General features: G+C 48.1%; 1 protein-coding gene across 2 annotated transcripts in view; it reads right to left on the minus strand.

The window, feature by feature from the left end:
• The window catches only part of SH3PXD2B (SH3 and PX domains 2B), a 406,416-nt gene extending 393,543 nt beyond the window's left edge, over positions 1 to 12,873 (minus strand). For both annotated transcript variants that reach the window (XR_010320756.1, XM_064279122.1), the window contains exon 1: positions 12,763 to 12,873. Coding sequence is in view for 1 of the 2 variants with exons in the window: in XM_064279122.1 (XP_064135192.1) it covers positions 12,763 to 12,837 (75 nt within the window). In the remaining variant the exon portion in view is untranslated. The remainder of the gene's footprint in view (positions 1 to 12,762) is intronic.
• Between the last annotated feature and the right edge of the window lie 10,673 nt (positions 12,874 to 23,546).

Raw genomic sequence — 23,546 nt, forward strand, 5'->3', positions numbered from 1 at the left:
GGAGTGCATTATCTGTCTGCACCACCCATCAAAGGCTTTCCCAGGCCCCTCTAATGTTTTCTCCCTCTGTAACTTCATCTCCGCTGTCCTCACATGGCCATCCACTTTGGACAGCCCTCTCTCTCTCGCCTTCTTGAGCTTGTCTGCGCTCTGCCACCTGTCCTGGGACAGAGGGCTCCCCACCCCTTCTCTTATCAAGAGCCTCTGCGTACCAACTCCTCCAAACTATTCCAGGGACTTCCATCTTGAACTGCCTCTGGTCCTGAACCCTGGCCAGGCACCCTGAGTGTACAGGGCCATGGCCTTTCTGGGGGTGGGGTCCATGCCTTACATTCTCTTGTGGTTCCTGGCCTAGCCAGGAGCCTCAGGTTCTTCTGGCCCCGCCTACCCACCCTGCTTCATCTCCATCACTCAAACCACACCTGCTTTTTTCAAATAAGCCATGTGCCATGGTTTCAATTTCTTTGCCCTTCTGTTCTCTCTGCCCGAAATTTCTTTACTTCCTCCACTTGGAAACATCCCACCCTGCTTTGTGCTCAGTCATGGGCACCTCTGCTGTGCAGCCCTCCCACCCCCTGCCCCAGTCCAAGTCCGTAGAGCCCAAGGGCACAGGCCTCTGCTCAATCTCCTCCTCCCACCCTCAGGTTCCGGATCAGACCTGCAATGGCCTGCTTACCTGTCCGTCTTTCTCAGGACACTGACCTCCTTGAGGTCTGAATCCTTGGTTCGCTTATCTGTACATCACCCAGTACTTACAACCTATACATCATCCCTGTGCCTGGTGCCTGTAAGGACTTAGGTTTGTTCAGTGAATTCTCAAGGCATACGGTTGACATTACAATGCTGGAAAGTTTATGGTTGTTGTTATTTTCAAAGTGGTAGTTTTGGCAGAGTTGCCAGATAAAATACAGGGCGCCCAGTAAAATTTGGATTTCAGATAAACAACAAGTATTTTTTCAAGTATTAGCCAGTTGCTGTTGAGTCGACTCTGACTCATGGCGATCCTGTGCGTGTCAGAGTAGAACTGTGTACCCTAAGATTTTCAGTGGTTGATTTTTCAGATGTAGATCACCAGGCCTTTCTTTTGAGGCACCTCTGGGTGGACTCGAACCTCCAACCTTTTGTAAACAGTCAAGTGCCTTAACTACTTGCACCACCTGCATGTTTATTTGAAATTCAAACCTTACTGAGCACCCTCTTCATTTGCTGAATCTGGCAGCCTTGAGTCCTAGGTTGGCCTGAGATGGCTGTGGAAGCAGAAGAGCTCTGCTCACATAGTCCCTTCTCCCTTCAGGGCTTGAAGGTCCTGGGCTTGGACTCTCCACCCCACCTGCAGGCCTGTATGTGGGCCAGTAAGTGAGGGGAAGAACGCCCTGCAGTGCGGAGCCTGGGCTGGAGGAACGCTGGCTTGTGGCAAAGCTCTGGCTTGTGGCAAGGCTCGGGCCTGCAGGCCCCTGCAGGGGCAGAGACCCAGAGGGCTCAGGCATACCAGCCCTACCCACTGGCTGCTGCTGGAAACATGGAGCCTACTGAATCTATCCCATTTGCCAATTCCCATGTCCAATTGAGGGCCAAGGAATGCCAGCTCCACCCAGGGCCCAGCCAAACCCACCCACAAGATCGCGGCCCCCAAGAAGGTCCAGAAAAGGCATTACCTGAGGCGTGAAAACCCCAGGGACAGCTGTCCTAGCAGTGCCCCTCTTCAGGCACTCTGCACAAAAGTCTGTGTCATCTCCTTCTCAAAGCTACCCCCTTCACAGAGAAGAAGACTCAGAGCCAATTGCAAGTAAGTGACAGAACAGGAACTTGAACCCAGGACCAGTCTGACTGCAGACCCCCTGCCTGCAACCATCCAGCCACATAGCCTTCTTAAAAGCGTTTGTCTTATTCTCTGGCCAAGGATGGGTGCTCACGACACACTGGCTGAGCCAGCAGACTCCCAGGCTGCTGGGCCACGGCCCGCTTTTCAGCAGCTGCAATGATGACCCACATCAGCCTTCATCTCCAAGTGGGGGAAAGGAAAGCTGGACCACACCACCCACCACAGCTCTTCCTCCAAGGAGAAAAGCAGGCAGTTTGTAACCCAGATATGAGTGTCCCAGAAGAGAAGTACAGCTGAACCAGATGGCTCTCCCAGTCCTCCTTTTTTGGTAGTGTGGTTGCCGGGCTGTGTGCTGACTCCTGTGGCCTCTGGGTGGGTGACAGGTAGATACACAAAATACCAGGGGAATGGGGTGCTGGGCACATCTCTAAACTGGATAATCTTTCTGGTGCCCCCATGACCTCGGGGTGCAGATGGTGCCAGGTCTGCAGCACTCAAGCTTGCAATTATTTCACTACCCAGTTGCAAGAAGTCCCTGGGTGGCTCAAATGGTTAAGCGCTTGACTAGTAGTTGAAAGGCTGGCAGTTCAAACCTAGCCAGTGGTATCTCAGAAGAGCCGGTGATGCGCTTCTGAAAAGTCACAGCCTTGACAACCCTATGTAACAGTTTTACTCTGCACAGAGGGGGTTGCCAGGAGTTAGAATTGACTCGATGGTAACTAACACCAAGAACAAACCAGATGTAAGTGCTATGTTATATGCTCTGAGGACCTGGACTCGCTAAGCACGCAGCATTCTAACTAGAAAAGTACCTGCCAGGCCTTCTTCCCTCGTGGTATTTTCAACGCCTCTCTTTCCACTCTCCAGCTCACTGGCTGGAAAGCCACATCCAGAGAGACCTCCCTGTGTGGTAGGGGGAGGGGACGAGTCTCTGAGAGCAGGTGCCCTGGAGGCGCCAGGGGAGGCAGAGGCAGGAGGACCCAGAACTGGGCAGGGCAGCAGGATGTGGGGACTGTGTGGGAGCCGCGCAGCTCGGCACTGCTGCTTCTCTTTGTCCGTGGGCATTCACTGCTTTTCACTTTTATGGGAAAACAAAAAGTGTTCACTGCAGGGTATTTAGAAAACAGAAAAGCACAGGCAAGCAAAAAAAAAAAAAAAAAAAAAGTGACATACATTTTATCACCTGTATCTCTGTGCTTACGCAGACACATTTTAAGCCCTCAGTTTTCATCAGGTGGGACTCGGCCCGAGCACGGTGTCATGAAGCAGCTTTTATCACTTATTATTCCCACGACAGACGACGGGGTGTGTTTTTACCATCTTGATGGCACTCTGGCATGTGGATGTTGTATGTTTTATTTACCTTGTTCTCTATCGATGGGTGTTTAGGTAGTTACAGACTTTTTACTATTGTACACTCCTAATGTAGCTAATGGTTATCAAGCCCTTACTATATGCTAGGCCCATTTAATCCTCTCGTTGTTGTTGTCACCTGCTGTCCAGGGGGCCCCAACTCACGTGACCTCATGTACAATTGAAATCGGACCACTTTGATCCACAGGGTTTTCACTGGCTGCTTTTTCAGAAGTAGATCCTAGTCCGTCCTAGTCTGGAAACTGCTGTAACTTGTGTAGCATCACAGAAACACCCAAGCCTCCAGTGTCAGATGGGTGGCAGCTGCACATGAGGTGCACTGGCTGGGAATCGAACCCAGGTCTCCTGCATGGACGGCGAGGATTCTACCACTGAACCACTGCCCTGCCCCAATCCTCACATTAAACCAAAAAACAAAAAAAAAAACAAACCAAACCTATTGCCATCCAGTTGATTTCGACTCATAGCAGCTCTGTAGGACAGAGTAGAACTGCCCCATAGAGTTTGCAAGGAGTGCCTGGCGGATTCAAACTGCCAACCTTTCGGTTAGCAGCTGTAGCACTTAACCACTATGCCACCAGGGTTTCCATCCTCATATCAGCTCTATGAAATTGGGAGTATTACTGCCCCCATTTTATAAACAAGGAAACTGAGGTACAGAGAGGGTAAGTAACTTGTCCAAGGTCACACAGTTGGTAAGGGGCAGAGCAGGGATTTGAACCAGGCAGTCTAGTGTACTTTCTCTGCCTACCAAAAGCAATAGATGGCACAGATTCAAAGTTTGAACTCTAAAGTGACATTTCTATAACTTGAAAATACCAGAGCCACAGTCCCTCTTGACCTTAAGACAGCTGCAGAAGCCTAGGGTGTGAGAGAAGCAGGCTGGGAAATCTCCCATTAAGAGTGACCCAAGCCTTGCTCCTTGCACCCATGGCAGAGAGGGGCTGATGAGGTCCCAAGCAGAGCATGGTGTGTGAGGTGGATCCTCAACACAGAACAGCCCTCCTGCTTATCACTCACTTGGCACAGCCTGCAGCTGCAACGGCCTCTTTTGCAATCAAAAGAAAGCAACAGCCATTTAAATAATAGTCATTAAAAAAAAAACCTGCCAGAGGGGCCATAATGCCTTCTTAGGGCACTAGCTCTGTGTGATACGGACAAGGTGTGGGACAAGAAGCTGCCTCTAGAGTAGTTAGGAATGGCTCTGCCTTGCCCAGACCCTTTCCTAACAAAGCAGGGCAGCAACCAGTAAATGCTGCCTGATCGAAAGATCTCGGGAAACACTTAGCATGCCCTCAGGGCCAGGAGATAGGCTTGGTGACAGGGATCATGGCTGATATTATCATTAGTGTTATTTTTTGTGACTAGCATTTACTGAAAGAACCCTGGTAGCACAATGGTTAAGCACTCGGCTGCTAACTGAAAGGTTGGCGGTTTGAACCCATCAGCTGCTCCACAGGAGCAAAGACCCAGTGATCTGCTCCCATAAAGATTATAGCCTAGGAAACCCTACGGGGCAGTTTACAGCATAGGCTCGATGGCACACAACAAAAACAACAACCACCATTTATTAAGTTCCTATTATACACCAGGAAACCCTGGTAGTACAGTGGTTAAGAGCTATGGCTGCTAACCAAAAGGTTGGCAGTCTGAAGCCATGTGCTTCTTGGAAACTGTATGGGACAGTTCTCCCCTGTACTATAGGGTCACTATGAGTAGGAATTGACTCGATGGCAATGGGTTTGGTTTTTTTAATTTTACACCAGAGTCCCTGGGTGGTGTAAACGGTTAATAAACATGACTGCTAACCAAAAGGTTGCAAGCTTGCCTCCACCCAGAGGTTCCTCAGAAGAAGGGTCTGGCAATCTATGTCTCAAAAATCAGCCATTGAAAATCCTCTGGATCATGGTTCTATTCTGACACACATGGGGTCACCATGAGAAGGAGTTGACTTGATGGCAACTGTTTTTTTTTTATTATACGCAAGGCTCAGTGTCGTGTAATACTATCTCATAGTCACAATCACCCCAGACTTGTAGGTAAGTACTATTGTTACTCATTTCACAGATTCTCAGGTAAGGCTTCTACAAGGTCACTCAGGTGAGAAGTGGTTGAAGAGGATTCAAAGCCAAATTCTTTTTATCATGAACGTAATGGTGGGTTGGAAGGAAACGTGCTAGTATTTGTTTTTTTTGACCCGAGCAGCAGAGATGGAGTATAACTTGAGTGCATACATTATCAAAAACTGACACAGTCTTACAAGGAAGACACTGCACTCATTCTACAGATACAGAAACTAAGGCTGGGGGTTGAGTCACTCAAGGCCATGCAGAACTTGATGTAGATATGTTTGCTGGTAACACTCATGTTCTTTCCACTCAAGTTTGCTGCTCTGCCCTGCATGTTTCTGCAAGAGGTGCCAGGAGTAGAGGGGCGGGGGCAGCTGGTGGCTGAAAACCAGAACTCAGCTAATTTGGGCAGTAGATCCATGGTTCATTCAAGATTACTAAACTCATCAGTCAGAGGCCACCTATACCACTGACACAAGAATGCCCATAACCCTAATAAGTGCATGTAAAATTCAGCTGCTCAGAACAGTGACTCCCAGGCTCCTCGAGTATGGCCAGTGGAGAAGGGAGGGTTCAAGGCTGGCAGCACAGGGCTTGCCAACCCACCACTCCAGGAGCCCAATCAATCCAAGGCTTCTCAAAGAATGATCAAAGCCTGGTAGCAGCTTGAGCTTAATCCATCCAGGCTGAACCAACAGTGAGATGGGTGGATGGTCCAGGATGGTCTCCATTTCTCACGTAAAGGCAAACTGGGGCCCAGAAGGCATCCTTGGGTGGTGCAAACAGTTAAAGCGCTCTGATATCCAAAAGATTGGAGGTTTGAGTTCACCCAGAGGTGCCTCAAAAGAAAGGCCTGACGAGGTACTTCTGAAAAATCAATCATCGAAAACCCTATGGAGCACAGTTCTACTCTGACACATATAGGGTTGCCATGCCATACATGGGGTTGCCATGAGTTAGAACTGCCTCCACAGCAACTGGTTGTTGTTGTTGGGGTCCAGAAGCATAAATGACCAACCCAAGGTCACTCGGATCACAAGGCTGCCACCTCTCTACTGATTACAGTGTGACCTCAGGCATGTCCCACCACCTCTCTGGGCCTCCTGTCCCCTCACAGATAAAATGGGGACACTATAGGGTCACTATGAGTAAGAATTGAACTGACTTGAAGGAAAGGGGTAGTGTAACTATTTTAGGTCCCCAGGTGGCACAAACTGTTTCTACTACTACTAATTGGGAAGGACTTGATGGCAACAAAGCATAACTACCTTAAGGGTTAGCATCCTGAATGTAGAAATAAATCCTATAAATCAACAGAAAACAAATAACCCAAAAGAAAGGCAAAGGATAAAAACCAGCAATTCACAGAAGAGGAAACTCAAAGGCTAATAAAAAAAGATATGAAAAGATGCTCAACCTCACTAGCAAGCAGAGAAATGCAAATGAGCACCGCCCTGACTGGCAAAAACTAAAGTCTGACAACGCAGTGTTGGCAAGGGCAGGGTGCAGAGGGAACTCATAGGGACCGCTCACGGGGATGTAGACGCAGTGCTGAAAACACACAAACCCCAAGACCCGGCAATCCACCTCTGGTATATGTACAGAGGAAGCACCTGAAAGAAAGTTCCCTGCTGGAAACATCCTAAAGTCCCCAAATTGGAGCTTGAATAAATAGGGATATATTCATAAATGGAATACTGTTGTTGTTAGGTGCCCTCGGTTCAACTGAGACTTATAGTGACCCCATGTGACAGAGAACTGCTCCACAGGCTGTAATCTTTACGTGAGCAGATCGCCAGGTCTTTAGCAGTTATGGCGAAGTGGAGCTGTACGTATCAACGCAGATGTCAAAAGCATACGGTATGCACATAATTTTAATACATTCAGGACAAGACCAGACTTTTGGGAGTGTTAGAAAGGCAACAATATTAAAAGGTGCATGGGTCTGGGAATGGGAGGGGAGGTTGATTGCAAAGCGGCACCAAGGATCCTTTTGGGGTGATGGAAAGGTTATCAAACTGGATTGTGGTGATGATGGCACAGCCCTATAAATTTACTAAAACTCAGTGAATATTGTACATTTATGGGTGAATTTTATGGTATGTAAATTATCTCCCAATAAAGCTAGTAAAGAATAAAAAATTCTTATCTGTTACTACTCTCTTTTTTAAAAAGTACAGGGGAGTGATAAATGTCAAATGTGGGATACTCTTGGGGGTGGGTGGGGAGGTCACAAAGGGGACTGTGCATCGGTAATGCTTTATTCTTAAAAAACAAAAAAAGATCTGAAATGAATATATATATAACATGTAAAGATTTGACAGAACTGGGTGACAGATGGGTGGGTATTTATTGTCTCGTTATGTATTCAGAGCCTGGGCGGCGCAAGTGGTTTGCCATCAGCTGATAACCAGAGGCTCCATGGAAGAAAAGGGCTGGGGACTGCTTCTGTTAAGATTATAGCCAAGAAAACCCTACGAGGAGCAGTTTTACTCTTTAAACATGGGGTCACCATGAGTCAGGTGCTGATGACAGCAGCTTACAGCATGTATCCATGGGGGCATTGGTAGTTCAGTGATTGAATTTTCACCTTCCATGTGGGAAACCAGGGTTCGATTCCCAGCCAATGCACCTCATGCATAGTCACGACCTGTCTGTCCGTGGAGGCTTTTGTGTTGCTATGATGCTGAATAGGTTTCAGCACAGCTTCCAAACTAAGGCTAACTAGGAAGAAAGGCCTGGCAATCTACTTCTGAAAAGCAGCCAATGAAACCCTACAGATCATAATGGTCTGATCCCATCTCGCATGGGGTCGCCATGAGTTGGGGGCTGATTTGATGGTGGCTAACAACAACAACAATGTATTCATAAACTTGAAGTATTGTATTAATATCATAGGAAAGTACCTATTTAAACACATAAAGACCTTAATCCAGTGCTGGCCCAGTGCAACTTATCAAACTGTGACTGTCATTATTATTACTCTAATTACTACTACCATCTTGTTACTTTTAACATTTCAAGATCTCAACCAGAGCCAGCCAGCATCTTGAGGTCCCTGCTGGTGGAGGCTCTCTTCTAAACCAAATGCTCTGTGCATCCCCTCCCGTGTAGAAAGTGGGGTGATCCAAACAAAACCCACAAAACCTACTGGGAGCATTTCCTCCTCGCCTCCAGCCAGAAGACAACTCGGGCAGGGTCTCCCCAAGTTGCCATGCTGAAAACCCCTTTCCATTCATTAAGAAACCCCAGGGCAGAAAAGCCACTGGTAGAGAAAGGCAAGAGCCCCCAAAGTCCTTACCTCCCTGACTCCAACAGAGGGCAGAGGCTCCAGGGAAACCCTTCCTAAGCAATACCTTTGACACCAGAATCAACAGTAATCCCTACCCAACTCTTGGGATTTCTGAGGCCTTGGAGCTTCTGGACCCTGGGGGCACAAATGGTTTGTGCTCGACTACTAACCTAAGGGTTGGTGGTTCAAACCTACCCAGCAGCACTAAGGAAGAAAGGCCAGGCATTCTGCTTCCATAAAGATTATAGACAGTTGTACTGGAATTAACTCAAAGGCAAGTGTTTTTTTTTGGAGGGGGCTCAGGGGGAGCTTCTAGAAGTCCCTGGGTGGTGTAAATGGTTAACGCACACAACTGTTAACTGCAAGGTTGGAGGTTTGAGTCTACCCAGAGGTGCCTCAGAAGAAAGGTCTGGTGGCCCACTTTTGACAAACAGCCATAGAAAACCCTATGGGGCACATAAGGTCCTCTGACGCACTTAGGGTCGCCATGGGTTAGACGTGACTCCAGGGCAACTGGCTGGGGGCTTCTGCTTCAGCATTCTCCAAGCCTCACCTGCGGCTCCGCCCTGGGCCCACAGGTGAATGAAGCCTGTGGGGTGGGGACAGACAGGATGCCATCGTGATCACGGAGAAGATGCCATTTTAGGTGGGACAGGTGGCCCAGCCCTGATGGGCAGCCCTGTGCTCCAGCTGCAGTTCTCCAATGATATCAGTGGGGAAAGGGGTGATAGAAAATTAGGGGGTGTGGTGTTCAGGACTCTCCATAACTGACCTGTATATTCTAGCGCAGTGGTTGTGGCAGGAGGGAGTGTCAGCAAATTCTGGCCCCCAAGGGGACATGTGGCAATCAATGTCTGGGGTGCTACTGGCACCTGGTGGGTAAAGGGTAGGGAAGCGGCTAAACATCCTACAATGTATAGGACAGCCCCCCACAACCAAAAATTTTGTTGTTGCTGTTGTGGTTAGCTGCCGCCAACTTGGCCCTTATCCACAACAGGACGAAATGCTGCCTGGTCCTGTGTCATTCCCATAATCAGTTGTGGATTGGACCATTGTGATCCACACGGTTTTCACTGACTGATTTTTGGAAGTAGATTGCCAGGTCTTTCTTCCTAGTCTGTCTTAGTCTGGACGCCCCACTGAAACCTGTTCAGCATCATAGAAGTCTCCATTGACAGATGGGTGGCAGCTGTGCATGAGGTGCACTGGCTGGGAATAGAACCCAGGTCTTCTGCACAGAAGTCGAGAATTCTACCAAAGCCCAAAATATCAAAAGTGCTGAGGTTGGGAGACCCTGCCTAGAGGAGAAGTAGCAGTATTCACAATTTGCAGACCATGGAAGCTGGAGCTCGAAGAGGTAAAATGACCAACCCAAGGTCAGAGAGTGTAAGAAGTGGCAGATCCCAGGGATGTCCACCTCCCCTACTCATGCTATCTCTCTAGGGTGGCAGGGCCAGGTTCAGAGAGGAGGATACCAAACAGGAGTCAAAGTCCAGGCCCACTCTTTCTGGGGCCATGATCCTCAGGAACAAGAGCAGGGGTTGCTGGCAGTCCATTTCTGTTGGGTTTAGATGCTCTGCCATCGTGGCACTAAATTTTCTCTGTTCCTGTGGGTAACACAGGCCTCAGTTCAACCCATGGCCCATCCTCATTTGATGAACCAAAAGGCTAGCCAGAAGGGAGAGGGCCACATGAATCAGAGCAGCGACGAAATCTACATGCAGAAAAACAAGTTCTTTGTAGAATCCCTTCCCACGTGCTGCAGCATGTTCCCAATCAGACTGACATGAACACCACGGGGCAGGGATCTGGGAAGAGGGAGCTAATGGTTATGGAATTCCAACTCTACCAGGCTCATTGGTCTTCCCCCTAGGAAATGAGCACCAGCATTCCCATCGTACAGATAAGGAAACTGAGGCTCAGAGAGGCCACCAGCTATCAAGTCAGAAGACGAAGACTTGAACCCAGGTGTATCCAAATCAAATATCTACGTTTTGACAGAGAGTTCTTTTAAGGGGTCCCTAAAAAATGGTTGAAGGCTTAGAAGGATAACCCTCATATGGAGAATCTTAAAAAAAAACTGGGATAGGAAAGGATCTGACTAAGCAGAGAACAATGACAGCAAATTTTCTGGTTTTTTCAGAGGGCTTTGCTTATGAAAGAGTCCCCGGGTAATGCAAACAGTTAACACACTCAGCTGCTAACTGAAAGGTTAGAAGTTTTAGTACACCCAGAGGCACCTTGGAAGAAAGGCCTGGTGATCTACTTCTAAAAAAAATCATCCATTGAAAACCCTACAGAGCATAGTTCCACTCTGACACACATGGGTTCCCCTTGAGTCGAAGTCGACTCAAAGACAACTTTTTTTTTGCTTAGGGAAACTATCTGGGGTGTGAGATTTAGGAGGTGGTGTGGTCTGGTGGAAGAAAACACTTTTTGGGGTCCTACTGACCTGGATTTACATCCCTGCTCTATCTCTGGCTGTGGCCTCAAGTGTAACACCTCACCTTTCTGAGCCTTAATTTCCTCATCTGTAAAATGAGCTTAAGGACCTCTCGGTGGTTAGGGCAGGAGAGAGTGAGGGGCCAGTGACACCAATTCATGGTGGGTGTATCTATTCTGCTTTTACCAGCTGACAGATCTGGTGGGAAGCAACGTGAAGAAATGCAGACTTCCCCCTGTTGCCATATTGGTGAAACTGTCTTCATTCCATTGAGGCAACTGTTACACACTCAACAGGCTCAAACAAGAAACCAAGATTTGGCAGCATGTGAAACAGGGAGGAAAAAAAAAAGGGGGTGGAGGAGACAATGTAGTTGAGCTCTGGAATCAAGGGAAACTTCACTCTATTTAAAGATGCCACAGGTCCAGGAAATTGCTTCCCACTGCCTGGCTAAGGATGGAATAACTAGCTGGCCAGCCAATAACAATACAGACTCTTACACAGCACACCCTTTCTTGTAGAGAGAGCAGAGTGGATTCCTGTCTATCTCCTTTCAGAATTTTGCAGGCTCTTCACGGCAGGCATGTAGATATGTTTTATAAGAATAAGGCTCTTAAAAAAACTGACCCAAAGACCACTTCCAGTGAGGCCAAGGGGCTGACTTCAGCCAGCCAACGCCCTTTTCTATTCACTGTTCTGCACTTCTTTGTTAGGATTTTTTTCCCTCCCTCTTGCTCTTTTTTCCTTCCTGGTTAACTTCTCTGTAGCTAGGCTCTATCACTGCCCTCCTTTCACCACCAGAGACGCCACAGCCCCCTTCACTTGTGGAGGGAGACGCCCCCCAAAGCCTCATCTGGTTCCATCATCCCACATCCCCCTTATCCCTCCACCCAGAGCCTCTTAGGTGGTCCCAGCCCACCTGAACTCTCGGAAACTGACCACAGCCTGCTGTGAAAGCCACTTCCCATCTGAGGTCCCCATCTGCCCCAGGTGCGCCTTCCAGAGGCAGGAAAGGCCTGAATGCTACTCTGTTCTAGTTCCTGCAATCTCTTTGAGCCTCAGTCTTCCCATCTGTAAAATAACGCTATTGACCCATTTTCTTCAGTCCTTTTCATTTCGATTTCCATTTTACAGAGGGAGATACCAGGAGGCAACTTTCTTATATTTTCAAACAGAAGCTATTGGAGAGGACAGGGACTGTTTAATCTTTTAAAGGTGAAGGAACTCAAATAACCGATTGCGAGATCTCCTGTATCGTTCAGGCTCGCTCCTCCAAAGGAAGAAGGCAAACTTTGCAGTCCCTAGAGGGGCTACCTGTGGCCAGGGCACTGCGGTGTGAGTGCCTCCGGACAATCAGAGGGACGGGGGGAGGTGGGGGGGAGGCGGGGGGGCGGCCTGCGAACAGGCGCATTCTCTCCGTCTCTGTCCCCTACACCGGCTGGGGCCGGACTTTTCCTTGACTGGGCAGAATGAGGGTGGTGTTGGGGAACAAGAGAGAGACAGAAGGGGGAAGAGGAGCAGCAAAGAGGCCTGTAGGAGGGCGAGGCTGGAGGAAGGGATGGAGGACCAGAACAGGGCAAAAGAGAGGAGGGGGAGGGGGAGGATCCGGGAGAGACCCGGGCCGAGCAGACCAAGGGCCGAGGTGGGAGTGCAAGGGAGAGGAAGAAGGGGTGCAGGAGCAGAAGTTCGCAGAGCCCGGGGGCTCCCGGTCGTCCCCGGCGGGGCGCGGGCTCGAGGGGGCGTGGGGCCGCGGCACACTCACATAATGCTTGTTGGGTACCCGCCGCTTCTGCACGTCCAGCACCTTCACCTCCACGATGCTGCGCCGCGGCGGCATGGCCGCTCCTCCCGCCGCCGCGGGGCCGAGCGCGGGTGCGCGGAGCGCGGGGTGCGGAGAGCGCGGGGTGCGGGAGCGCGAGGGGCGAGCTGCCGTGGGCCGGGGCCGAGGCCGAGCGCTACCCGGAGCCCGGGCCGAGGAGGAACCGCTGCCGCCGCCCTTCGCTCCGCGCGCCCTGCGGCCCGGCCCGCCGCCGCCGCCGCGGCCCGCCCCCGACCCGCCTCCCTGGCCGCGGCCCGCCCCACTTAAAGGGCCCGGGCTGCACAGCCGGCACGCAGCCCCCGCTGGCCCACGTCCGGTCCCGCCGGGCCTTTGTGCGGGCGCGGAGCCATCGCAGCCCGGGGGAGGGGACGGGACGGGACCGGCTTTCATCCGCCGTCCGCACACTAATTGACTCCCAAATTCATTCCTGCGCTCAGCGCCGGATTTGAGAGCCGGACTAAAACAGGGTTCAAAGCCCGGCTCTCTCGCTTATTGACTCTCTGACCTTGGGCAAGTTGCTTAACCTCTCTGGGCTCAGTTTCTTCATCTATAAAATGGGCCTAGTATGACTCGACGGCACTGGGTTTTTAGTATGACTGCCTACTAACCACGACTGTCCTGAGGACTAAATGCATTTAAAGCCACAGGCAGTGTCCGGCCACAGTATAAAGTGTTGGCGATGGTAAACCCAGCTCCAATCCTTGGGACTCAAGGAGGAGCAAAAGGCCAGCGCCTACTCTCCTGAACTTACAGTCTGGGAGGTGGCAAGGGGGAAGAGAAAAACTGCAACAAATACATATTCAATATAATTGCAAATAAAGCCATAAAACAGGATAATAGGATGGAATGTGTGTGTGTGTTGGGGAGGGGTTCTGGAGAGGGTGCTCCTTATTAACAAGACCAGTGATTCACAAATGCCAGGTGCTACTGTGCCCCAGCTTTTGAACAAAATTCTCTTTGAATCCTCAGGATAAATCTGGGAGGAGAAGGTGGTTAATCTCATTTTACAGACCAGCAACTGAGAAGAGGCTCCAGAGCCATGGAGCGGGTGGATAGAACCCATGGCTTTTGGTCCTGGGCATATTTTATGAGTTGAAACTGAGGGTGGAGGGGCGCTCCCCATGTCTTCATTGTAGTGTCCTTGCCTCCCAGCACTGGCTGGGCACTGAGTGACTTTCAGGTGTTGGCTGGGCATGTCAATGAATGGATAGGAGGGTAAGACCAGTGTTCTCACAGCCAGTAATCAAGAGCCCTTTCCAGTAATCACGCTTACTTGGCCTGAAAGCGCGGAGGGCTCCTTCCTACCCTGGGGCCATAGTCGCCTTTGAAAGAGGACAGGGTTATCCAGGGACGGGTGCTTCCCTGCAGCCCTGGCCTGGCCAGTGCAAAGTGTGATGACAGCTTATATGGGATCCACCTCACCATTTGCCCCTCAGATTTCCTTGTCCGCCTTCCCCACCTTCCTTTGGCCCTGGAGGACAGCCGGTACGTATGCATTTAATTAATTTGCTTCCTGTCCTCTGGCTTCCGGTTGGGTTTGGCCAATGGGAGGCAGGAGGAGGAGAGAAGTCCCCGGGGTATTTATTCCCTGAGCTCCCTTCCCACAGGGTTGTATTTATCAAAGGCCACAGGTCCTGCCAGATGGGTTTCCCCATATGGTCTCTCTCAGGGCTCCGGTAACTACTTTTCCATAAGGGTGGTAACAGTCCTGCTGTTGCAAGTCTGGGACACCTTATCCCCTGTTGGTTCCCGAAGCCCTGCCCACACCTTTGTGAATTACCCCTCTACTAAACTTCCCTTGTTGGCCCAGCCTGAGGGTGGCATCTATTTTCTGCCAGGGCCCTCACTCAGAATTCTCGTAAGGCACATTCTTCTGAAGCAAAATTGCCAAGTCAAAGCCTAGTTATGCTTGCTTGGAAATGTCCAGCGTGTTGAAGGTCTGGCTTTTGTGTCCCTTTTACCTCATCTGCTGCATAAACCAAGCCTTCCTAATAAGGCGGAACCACAGAATGCAGGCTCCAGAGGAAATCCATGAATCAGCCAGCTTCCTCAGCTTTCCGATGATGAAGAGAGAAGTGTGTCCACCTTTCTGGCTGTGGCCAGCCTGGCCTGGGGAAAACAAACTTCCCTTCCCACCCTCTGCAGCAGAAGCTGCTATGCCTGCATCTTCCCATGCCTTCCCCTTGTCTTTCTATATCTGCCGCTTAAAAAAAAAAAAACTTCCCAACAACTCAGGGCATTTCAGAATGACCAGCATATTTTTTGGAGAAGAATTGAATTGTGAGCTATTGGCATAGTTTAGGTTGCCTGTTCAGACTGGAAAGATATATTTAAACTCTGCTTGGGAGAAATGAGAGTTATCTGCCAATATAAATCCCAACCCCAAACTCGCCACAATTCACTGGGACTAGACGAGTTCCTGGTCACCAGTGTAAACACTTCTTTAAATTCAAGTTCATAAAGGAACCCCAGCCCAAGGAACTCTAGTGGAAGAGAAGTCCCACCTAGACCTTGAACCCTAAACTTAACCCGGTCCGAAAACAAATTGTCACCCTAATAATATTTACTGAGGCTTGTAAAGGGGCTTTATATATATTATATTACTTGGCTTGTATGGTGCTTTATATATATTATCTTACTTAAGCATTATAATAGCCCTAGGACTTGGGTACTGTCCTTTCCATTTTGTTGATGGGAAAATTGAACCTACGTGAACTGCAAGGGCATGCCCCAGATCACAAAGCTGGCATAGAACAGGTATTTGAAGCCTATGTGACTCCATACTTTATGCTCAACCATGAACCTGCTTCCAACTACTGGCTCAGCCACTTAACAAGTATGTGACCTTGGGCAAGCCATCTGACCTCTCTGTACCTCCCTCTCCTCATCTGCAAAATGGGGAGAAGAGCAGCCACTGACTTCGTAGACTTGTTCTGAGGTCCAATTGAGACAATACATGTAAAGCTAATGTATTTTTATTATTTTGCTACAAGTCAGGATCGACTCAATGGCAATCGGTTTTTTTGTTTTGTTTTTGTTTTCATCTGATACTCACCACTCGTCTGTCAGTTTGTTGTACTGTGGTGGTTTGCCTGTTGTTAAGATGCTGGAAGCAATGCCACCTGTATTTCAAATACCAGCAGGGTCACCCATGGTGGACAGGTTTCAGCAGAGCTTCCAGACTAAGACAGACTAGGAAGAAAGGCCTAGCAATCTACTTCAAAAAATTAGCTAATGAAAACTCTGTGGATCACAACAGATATCACCTGATATAGTGCTGGAAGATGAGCCCCCAAGGCTGGAAGGCACTGAAAATACACAGTGGCCACAACAATGGAGTTGAGCCTGCCAATGATCGTGAAGATGGTGTAGGACCAGATAATGTTTCGTTCTGTTGTACACAAGGTCACCATGCGGCACAGCTGACTCAATGGCAGCTAACAACAGCAACAATCTGATACAACTAAACATCTTCCTTTAACCTGGATCCAAATCCTAAATCTAATTTTGATCCTGTCTGCTCTGAACTACATTCAGTCTTTCCTAATCCTGGCCCTCTTTTTAGCCCCTGCTTGTGTGTCCAGCCTCATCTCCCACCAGTTCCCTCCCTTTTTCACACGTCCCAACAATAGAAATGACTTGTCATCTCCAGAGGAAAATATATTCTGTTTTTTCCTACCACATACCTTGGCATAAGTGTTCATTTCCCTGTCTTGTGTTCCCGTAACCTCCTATTCAGCCTTCAAAGCCCAGCTTGGATGTCACTTCTTCCAGGAAGCTCCCCCCACCAGATACTTAATTACCCTCTCCTCAACTACCACTGTGCCTTGTTGTAGTCATCCTTCTGCTTTCTTACATATCAGGCTCCCTTACCAGATCCCAAGCTCCCGAGGAGCTGGAATGGGCCTTATTTATGTCAAACCCCCCAGCATCCAGCACAGGCCAACATAGAGAGGCCCCAGGGAAATGCTTGAGGGACGAGGGAACTGTCTCTCCATTTCTCAAACCTCTGGGGCTGGGCTTGCTTTTGCTCCTGTTTGTTCCCCCAGAGACCTCAGCTCTCCCCAGCTTCCTGGAGGACCGGCATTTTCCCTGATTGCTGTGTGGCCAGGAGAGGGTGGAGAAGAAGGGATATCTGCTGGCTCAGCTGACTATTCCGCTAAATTCCTCTTTCAGAATTGCATTTTGCAAGCTCAGGATCTGCAAACCATAGAAAATCTTCCAGGTGCCAGGCTGGAGCAAGTGGACCACAGAATTCCATACGGCACATTTATTCAGGGGGAAGTCTGCATGTTTGAGGGGCATGGAGGCCATCAACCTGAATTACGTTCTGGTCTTGTTGTGATTTTCAGTGACTGCCTGGCTGGCAGGCTGCCCTTCTCCCAAGTCCCCAGGACAGACAGCCAGGCCTGTTCCTTCTCTGCCTCTCTCCATTAAAGGCCCTGATTCCAAATTTGAGTCTGACAAAAGGGCAGTTTAGCCTCTCGACTGGCCAGACTGGCAAGTACATCCAGGGTAAAACTGGCCCTGAGTTCTTTGGTCACCAGTTTGGGTTCCTGGCCTGGCACACACACATTCTTAGATCTTTGATGTTTCAAGGAAGGTTTTAAAATACTTTTCTAGCTTTTTAACTGATTTTATTATACAATCCGCCATTAGCGTCACAAGTACCAGGAGTCGTGGTGGTGCAGTTGTTAAGAGCTCAACTGCTAAGCAAGAGGTCAGCAGTTCAAATCTACCAGCCGCTCCTTGGAAACTCTATGGGGCAGTTCTACTCTATCCCATAGGGTCACTATGAGTCGGAATTGACTTCATGGCAACTGGTTTGATTTGTTTTTTTTTTTTAGTATCAGATATATTTATTTACTTATTTAAACAAACATCTTATTGTACTTAGCCTGTGCCAGGCACTTCTAAGCATTGTATGTACAGTAACTCAATCCTTAAAACAGGCCTATGAGATAGGTACTATTTTTGTTCCCATTTTGCAGATAAGGAAACTGAAGTACAGAGAGATTGAATGACTCACTCAAGGTCTCACAGCTAGCAAGAGTCAGAACCAGGATTTGAACCAGAGCAGTCTGCCTGCAGAGTCCGTGATATTGTATTCAAAGCTGAATATGAACTATGGTTACAACCTGTGACAGGTGCTGTGAAGGAGTATGATGGGAACCAGGCCAGTTTTCTGGCTGCTTTGAGGAGGTCATATTTGAGTGGAGAGCTGACTGGTAAATGCGACTTACCTAATCATGAGATCTCCTGGCAGACTAAGGGAACGGCATGTGCAAAGGCCCAGAGGTGGTACATTCAAGGAATGGTGAGAGTCTCCCAGTCTCCCAGTCTCCCAGCCTCACCATGAGATGTCCATTGAAGGGGAGAGGAACATAAGATAAGGCAGGGGAGGTGGTAGGGGTGGGCCATATTAAACATTTGGATTTTACCCAAAAGCATATGAGAAGCCTTTGGAGGGTTTTTTTTTGTGTGTGTGTTTTAGGTGAAGGTTTGTAGAGCAAATTAGTTTCTCATTAAAAAATTAATACACATATTGTTTTGGAACATTGGTTGCCAACCCTGTAATGAGTCAACACCCTCCCCTCCTCGACCTTGGGTTCCCCATTTTCATCCATGCAGTTTTCGTGTCCCCTCCTGCCTTCTCATTCTTCTCACTGAACTGGTATGTCCGTTTAGTTTCATACATGTGGTTGAGCTACGTGTATTATTGTTTGTTTTATGGGCCCCTCTAATCTTTGGCTGAAGGGCAAACCTCAGGAATGCCTTTGATACTGAGTTAAAATGGTGTCCGGGGGCCATGCTCAGGGCTCTTCCAGTCTTTGTCAGGCCAGTAAGTCGGGTCTTTTTTTTTCGTCAGTTAGAATTTTCTTCTACATTTTTCTTCAGCTCTGTCTGGGACCCTCTACTGTGATCCCTGTCAGAGCAGTCTGTGGTGGTAGCTGGGCACCATCTAGTTGTGCTGGGTTCAGTCTGGTGGAGGCTGTGATAGATGTGGTTCATTAGTCCTTTGGACTAATCTTTCCCTTGTGTCTTTGGTTTTCTTCATTCTCCCTCGCTCCAGCTGGGGTGGGACCAGTGGAATATCTTAGATGGCTGTTCACAAGCTTTTAAGATCCCGGATGTTACTCACCAAGTAGAACACAGAGCATTTTCTTTATAAACTATACTATGCCAATTGAGCTAGATGTTCCCTGAGACGATGGTTCTCAGTCCTTTGGAGGATTTTTAAGGGGAGAAGTGATACAGATCAGTTTGCCAATACTTTGGAGGCATAGAGCAACTATGCATGCCTGGGTCTAGGGAAGAATTAAATATCTGCAATTAATAGGGGGCTTGTCACAAAAAGACAAATAACCCAATTAAAAAATGGCAAAGGATATGAACAGGCACTTCACTAAAGAGGACATTCAGGTAGCTAACAGATACATGAGGAAATGCTCACTATCAATAGCCATCAGAGAAGTGCAAATCAGAACTACAATGGGATTCCATCTCATTCCAAGAAGGCTGGCGTTAATCCAAAAACCACAAAATAATAAATGTTGGAGAGGTTGTGGAGAGACTGGAACACTTATATACTGCTGGTGGGAATGTAAAATGGTACGACCACTTTGGAAATCAATTTGGTGCTTCCTTAAAAAACTAGAAATAGAATTACCATATGATCCAGCAGTCCCACTTCTTGGAATATATCCTAGAGAATTAAGAGCCTTTACAAGAATAGATATATGCACACCCATGTTCATTGCAGCACTGTTTACAACAGCAAAAAGATGGACCAAGGTGCCCATCGACAGATGAATGGATAAATAAATTATGGTATATTCACACAATGAAATACTATGCATTGATAAAGAACAGTGAGGAATCTGTGAAACATTTCATAACATGGAGGAACCCAGAAGGTATTATGCAGAGTGAAATTAGTTGCAAAAGGACAAATATTGTATAAGACCACTATTATAAGGACTTGATAAATAGTTTGAACTGAGAAGAAAACATTGTTTTGTGGTTATGAGAGGAGAGAGGGTGGGAGGGTGGGAGGGGGTATTCACTAATTAGTTGATAGATAAGAACTACTTTAGGTGGAGGGAAAGACAGCACGCAATACAGGGGAGGTCAGCACAACTGGACTAAACCAAAAGCAAAGAAGTTTCCTGAATAAACTGAATGCTTCGAAGGCCAGTGTAGCAAGGGCAGGGGTTTAGGGACCATGATTTCAGGGATGTCTAAGTCAATTGGCATAATAAAATCTATTAAGAAAACATTCTGCATCCCACTTTGGAGGGTGGCATCTGGGGTCTTAAATGCTAGCTAGCGGCCACCTAAGATGCATCAATTGGTCTCAACCCACCTGGAGCAAAGGCACAAGGTAATTATAAGCCCAAGAGACAGAAAGGGTCACATAAACCAGAGACTACATTAGCCTAAGACAAGAAGAGCTAGATGGTGCCCAGCTACAACCGATGACTATCCTGACAGGGAACACAACAGAGAACCCCTGAAGGAGCAGGAGGGCAGTGGGATGCAGACCCCCAAAATTCCTGTAAAAAGACGAGACTTAATGGTCTGACTGAGACTAGAAGGACCCCGGTGGTCATGGTCCCCAGACCTTCTGTTAGTCCAGGACAGGAACCATTCCCAAAGCCAACTCTTCAGACAGGGATTGGACTGGACAATGGGATAGAAAATGATACTGATGAAGAATGAGCTTCTTGGATAAAGTAGACACATGAGACTATGTTGGCATCTCCTGTCTGGAGGGGAGATGAGAGGGCAGAGAAGGTCAGAAGCTGGCGGAATAGACACAAAAAGAAAGAGTGGAGGGAAGGAGTGTGCTGTCTCATTAGGATGAGAGCAATTAAGAGTATATAGCAAAGTGTATATAAATTTTTGTATGAGAGACTGACTTGGTCTGTAAACTTTCACTTCAAGCACAATAAAAAAAATTAATTAAAAAAATTGCCATTGGTACAACCACTTTGGAAATCAATTTGGCGCTTCCTTAAAAAACTAGAAATGGCATTACCATACGATCCAGCAATCCCACTCCTTGCAATATATCCTAGAGAAATAAGAGCCTTTACGTGAACAGATACATGCACACCCGTGTTCACTGCAGCACTGTTTACAGCAGCAAAGAGATGGAAGCAACCAGGGTGCCCATCAATGGATGAATGGATAAATAAATTCTGGTATATTCACACAATGGAATATTATGCATCAGTAAAGAACAATGATGAATTCATGAAACATTTCATAACATGGAGGAATCTGGAAGGCATTATGCTGAGTGAAATTAGTCAGTTGCAAAAGGACAAATATTGTATAAGACCACTATTATAATAACTGAAGAAATAGTTTAAACAGAGAAGAAAATATTCTTTGATGGTTATCAGAGGGGGGAGGGAGGGAGAGAGGGAGAGGAGTTTTCACTAATTAGATAGTAGATAAAAATTATTTTAGGTGAAGGGCAAGACAACACACAATACAGGCAAGGTCAGCACAACTGGACTAAACTAAAAGCTGTTTCCTGCTTCGAACCACTCGAATGGTTCGAAGGCCAGCATAGCAGGGGAGGGGTTTGGGGACCACGGTTTCGGGGATCATCTAAGTCGATTGGCATAATAAAATCTGTTAAGAAAACATTCTGCATCCCACTTTGGAGAGTGGCGTCTGGGGTCTTAAATGCTGGCAAACGGCCATCTAAGATGCATCAATGGATCTCAACCCACCTGGAGCAAAGGAGAACGAAGAACACCAAAGACACAAGGTAATTATAAGCCCAAGAGACAGAAAGGGTCACATAAACCAGGGACTGCATCGGCCTGAGACCAGAAGAGCTAGACGGTGCCCAGCTATAACTGATGATTGCCCTGACAGGGAACACAACAGAGAACCCCTGAGAGAGCAGGAGGGCAGTGGGATGCAGACCCCAAATTCTCTTAAAGAGACCAGACTTAATGATCTGACTGAGACTAGAAGGACCCCGGTGGTCATGGTCCCCAGACCTTCTGTTAGCCCAAGACAGGAACCATTCCCAAAGCCAACTCTTCAGACAGGGATTGGACTGGACTATGGGATAGAAAATGATACTGGTGAAGAATGAGCCTCTTGGATCAAGTAGACACATGAGACTATGTTAGCATCTCTCATTTGTGGGGAGATGAGAGGGCAGAGTGGGTCAGAAGCTAGCGGAATGGACACGAAAAGAGAGTGGAGGGAAGGAGTGTGCTGACTCATTAGGCGAAGAGCAATTGGGAGTATATAGCAAGGTGTATATAAATTTTTGTATGACAGACTGACTTGATTTGTAAACTTCCACTTAAGGCACAATAAAAATTAAAAAAAGAAAAAAAGGCGGTTTTTCACCTGTTAGGGATTGAGTTGTGTCCCCCCAAAGTATGAGTTGTAAATCCTAATCCCTGTATCTATGGTTATTACCCCATTTGGAAATGGGTTTTCTTTATGTTAAGAGGTCATATCAATGTAGGGTGTGCTTAAAGCCAATCACCTCTGAGATGTAAAAAGAGCAGATTAGGACAGAGAAGGAAGCAGAGATAGGGGACGATAGATGCCAAGCCACATGAAGATTGCTGAGGAAAAGAAGATGAAAAGAGACAAGGACTTTCCAGAGCTGATAGAGAAAGAAAGCCTTCCCCTAGAGCTGGCACCCTGAATTCGGACTTCTAGCCTCCTAAAAAAAAGTGTGAGAAAATAAACTCCTGTATGCGGTGCTTCTGTTATAGCACCACTAGGTAACTAAGACATCACCCTTACGTCATCATTGCCCAAGGTCACATATCATTGCTTAGGGTCATTGAGGGTAAGGGAGGGTGAGGATTTTTTTGAAGAGAGTTGTTTGGGGATTATAAGTTTCTTTTCACTTTTCTTCTCTCTCTCCCTCCCCCACACCCTTAGAGCAAAGAAGAAGGAGGTAGCCTTCAAGGCAACTGCTTGTAGTGAGTAGGGGTGTCAGCTGCAGGGAGGGGAGAGTACTTGGCAACCACAACCATGGTTGCTGAGCCACAAACCCCGGAGGCCCCAGTAGGAAGGGGACCTATTGAGGTGGACGTGCTCTGGAGAACCTAAGCTGGCCCCTGGGATAGATGGGACCCTGAGCCAGTGGAGCCTGACCCTGCTCTGGACAACACCTCAGGCTGTGACTGGCTGAAGCAGCCTGCGACGGCAGAGCTAAGTACAGCACTCAGGAGGCAGTGGCCTCCATTTCCAAAATCCACCAGGGCAAAAGTCCCCGTGAGTCCAGTGGCCACACGCTGAGAAGGTAGCTGGGCTAGAGCCACCTGAAGAATGTTGCCCAAGGACAAGGGACATCTGAGGGGTCTGTGCCTGGTTTCTTCTTTGGAAAGGATCTGAGGGGAGATGGGCTTTCAGGCATCTAAGGGGAGCTACAAAGAGACCCATACAAAGGAATGAGTGGGGAAAGGCTTCAGTAGGGAAGAAGTCTTAGAAGACCCTACAAAGTTCGCCATGAGAGAAAAGCTACAAATTTGCCAGAGGTATGGCCAGGAGATGGAGAAGGAAGGTGAGACTGTGGTTTTGAAGTCAGCAGTGGGAATAAAATCAAGCTGCTTCCTGCTTGCCCCCAATGAGTCTAGCTCCTGCAGTAGTCCAGGTACTGGCAGCCAGCTCAGGCTCACGTATGAAATGAAGCAGCCGTAGCCAGCAGTCCACTCTCTCTCTCTGCTTGGAAC

Source organism: Loxodonta africana, chromosome 2 (genome assembly GCF_030014295.1).
Source record: "Loxodonta africana isolate mLoxAfr1 chromosome 2, mLoxAfr1.hap2, whole genome shotgun sequence".
Taxonomy (NCBI): Eukaryota; Metazoa; Chordata; class Mammalia; order Proboscidea; family Elephantidae; genus Loxodonta; species Loxodonta africana.